General features: G+C 46.7%; 1 protein-coding gene across 1 annotated transcript in view; it reads left to right on the plus strand.

Annotated features, from left to right (window-relative positions):
* Window positions 1-2,822: 2,822 nt before the first annotated feature.
* KCNV2 (potassium voltage-gated channel modifier subfamily V member 2) overlaps window positions 2,823-3,627 on the plus strand; it is a 12,545-nt gene continuing 11,740 nt past the window's right edge. The window contains 2 exon segments of the mRNA XM_006768236.2: window positions 2,823-3,625; window position 3,627. The exon segment at window position 3,627 is cut by the window's right edge and continues 666 nt beyond it. Of these exon segments, the coding sequence (XP_006768299.1) occupies window positions 3,006-3,625; window position 3,627 (621 nt within the window). The 5' untranslated portion in view covers window positions 2,823-3,005.

Below are 3,627 nucleotides of genomic sequence, written 5' to 3' on the forward strand. Positions count from 1 at the left end.
TGTGTTTTCGAGGAGACACTGGGAAGGGGCAGCTTATCCATCTCGGGGAAAGAAAGATGTCAGAGAAGGATTGCTGAGAGAGGAAGATGCTGTGTCAGCTGACTTTCAAGAACGAGGACTTAAGAGAAGAGCAGGAGGGAATTCAAGACAAATGGAACATTCATCAAAAACTTAGAATCTTAGTGATGACAAGCCAGAAAGGGCTTAAAGTTCATCCAGGCCACTTTCTATCCACGCAAGCTTCCCTCTACAGCAGTCCTACGGAGTCTTAACTGCATTCAGAGAGGCGCTCACCACTGTATGAACAAACCTAGCCATGGCTGGGCAGTTCTTTGTCACAAAGTGTTTCCCCATAGGTACACAGTCAGCACTCATCTACCATTGCACTGATGTACAGACACGCCAGAGCAAAACCTAAGCAACAAGTCCATGCCAACAGATGCCTGTGGGCCACCAGAGTCACCTTAGCGTGATCTTCAAAGCAATATTCCCCACTCAACTGCACAGTCCTGGTGCTTGAGCATGGCTTTGAGACGCCCGACAAACATTACTCACGCCATTGTTTTCAAGTGCAAAAGGCACAAGAGTGTTGAAAGTTTAGGTACAAAGTATTATATGATTGCAATGGAAAGAGAGAACATTAAAAATATGAAAATAATGATACTTTTCCTTTTTATAATAATACTAGAGGCCCAAAGCACAAAATTCACGCAAGGGTCTTGGCCCTCGCAGCCCCGGCTTCGTCAGGAAGGTTGTCCGGACGGTTGTTCTGCCGTTTGGTCTAATTAGCATATTAGCTCTTTATTATATAGGATAATTGATTCTGAAGAAAATAGTGAATTTATGTAATATATAAAAACAGTTGTGACAGCAGTTGGCACAATGTAAAGAAGAGATGTAATTGGAAAATCTGTTAAGTATGTGGCTAGAGAAACATCAGTATTGTGTGCCCACAGGAGAACACTGGAAATACACTGAGGAACTGGGAGGCCAGTCCTGGTGAGAGGCCTTATTTGAAGCCTGTAGGTCTGAGCCCTATTGGAAGCTAAACAACATCAGCAGATGTTATACTAGCGGGTACAGACCCTGTGGCAACTGTCACCTCCCCACACCTTTGATGTCTAGTTAAAACTGAACTACATGATAAAGATAGTGCTACAAATCAGCAAGGAGAGAACAGTTATTCAATTAATGTGTTGAGCCTTCTGGATTAAAAAAAAAGCTGAAAAATAAAGTTGGGTCTCTATTTCACTCTTCACATCAAAATTAATTCCTGATAAATCAAATCTTTAACTGTGAAAAATGAAACCATAAGAAGAAATTTTTTAAAGAATTCGAGAGGTGAAAACACTTCTAGCATGACATACACCCAGAAATCATAAAATAAACTCAGAAAAATATATTTGCAGTTCCTATCCCAGGCAAAAGATCTGTTTTCATGATATATAAAGCTCTCCTACAAATCAATAAGAAAATACCAACAACTCAATGGGAAGTAGAATAAGAAATACAACAGCTTTTAATCACACGAAACGATGTTCAAATGCATTCATAAGAGAAACATTAAATTAGCCCACACATTTTTCACCTATGAAATAGGAGGGGCTCAGGAAAAGTGATAATACACTCTCAGATACTGATGGTGAGTTGTAAATTGGTAAATTTTTATGACGGAAACTTGGCATTACCAGTCAATATTACACATGTGAGGTTTTTAGCAATTCCACCTCCAACAATTTATCCTTCATATATCTTAATATGTATGAAGTAATGTATGTATAAGGTTATTCATTGCGCCACTGTCTATGAGAGCAAAGGTAGAATGTCTATCACTATCAGACTACGACGTAGATATTTTCAAAATGAGGCAGATATTTATCAGATATAAAACATCTCCAAGACATATGGTTAATTGGAAAGAGCAAAGTGTATTGCACGCTATGATTTGTGTTAACAATAGAGAGCTATTCAGGTGATAGATGGAGACAGGTTTTTGCTCGTATGTGTTCAGAAGATTTCTGGAAGGCTAACCAGAAAGTACTAACAGTGGTTGCCTCCTCAGAGGCCCACTTGATAGCTGTAAGTTTGGGTTGAGATAAATGTTGTAGGCACCTTTGTACCTTTTTACCACATGTATTAGCTAACCAAAATAAACTGAATTTAAAAACAAATTCCCTGCTCAAAGCAAATCCCTTGCTCTTCTCTGATACCCCTACCCTTTTTTCTGCTTTTTTCTTGTGCTTGCAGATTTAGATCACCTATAAAACCATGAGCAACTTGAGGGCTGCACTGGGTCTCCATTGAATTCCCATCTCCGGCATCCAGCACAGTGCCTTATGTACAAAAAGAGACTTAGAAGAAAAAAGAAAAGTGATGTCTTGAAGAGTGATGGAGGCCTTTTTCTTGGAAGGAAGTCTAGGCCAGCGTCACATATGGCTAATACAGCAGCCAGCAGGGCTGCAAGGCCCCACGAACATCTACCCACCAGTCCTGGGGTTCTACCTTTAAGAGGAGGGAGGGTAAGAAAGAGACAGAGACAAAGAGAGTTCAAACAGAAACTGACCAATGTTCTATAGCTAATTCAGCTGATTTCATCTCAGCACAGGTACACCCAGCACTCCCTAAGGGAAGGCCTAACGGGGGCCCACATCTTTATCAGCAATCATCTCTGCCACTTTCTGATCATCTGCAGATTTAAGACCACATAATCATCCCCCACGTCACAGAGCGGAGGGAGACGGGGAGGAACAGACTAAGAGGATCCAAATCCCTTCTAAGACTTGCTTCTCCCTTCTCAGCAAGATTAGAGCAGTCAACAGCCGTCTGCCTATGCGTTCAGACCCAGCAGCCTGGGCCGCGCTGCCCAGTGCCGGAGGGCAGTGTCTGGGACCCAGGTCTGTGGTCCAAAGTGTAGGGCATACGATCCATCTGCCCCGTGGCAGTGAGTAAGCTGGGGACCCTACCACAGCCAGGACGGAAAAGCCAGGGACCGGCTTCCCGCAGCCATGCTGAAAAACAGTGAGAGGAGGCGGTCTTGGAGCTACAGGCCCTGGAATACCGCGGAGGGTACCGATGCCCCCACTTCAGGGAACAGCCAACACCGCGGGAGCATCTGCTCCCTGGAGGCGCGTTCCGGCTCCCAGGCCAGCATCCCCCCGTGGACCGAGGGCAACTATAACTACTACATCGAGGAGGACCAGGACGGGGAGGAGGAGGAGCAGTGGAAAGACGACTTGGCCGACGTGGCCGAGGAAGACCAGCAGCCAGAGGAGGCTGCCCGGACGGAAGGCCGCGCCGAGGGCTCCATGCTGAACGTGAACGTGGGCGGCCAGAGCTACCACCTGGACTGCGCGCAGCTGGCCTGCTACCCCACGCAGACGGACGAGTACTTCTTCGACCGCGACCCGGCCGTCTTCCAGCTGGTCTACACCTTCTACCTGTGCGGGGCGCTGCAGGTGTGCGACGCGCTCTGCCCGCGCCGCTTCCTGGAGGAGCTGGGCTACTGGGGCGTGCGGCTCAAGTACACGCCGCGCTGCTGCCGCATCTGCTTCGAGGAGCGGCGCGACGAGCTGAGCGAGCAGCTCAAGATCCAGCGCGAGCTGCGCGCCCAGGCGCGGGCCGAGGAGG

This window comes from Myotis davidii, unplaced genomic scaffold, assembly GCF_000327345.1.
Source record: "Myotis davidii unplaced genomic scaffold, ASM32734v1 scaffold83, whole genome shotgun sequence".
NCBI classification, from domain to species: Eukaryota; Metazoa; Chordata; class Mammalia; order Chiroptera; family Vespertilionidae; genus Myotis; species Myotis davidii.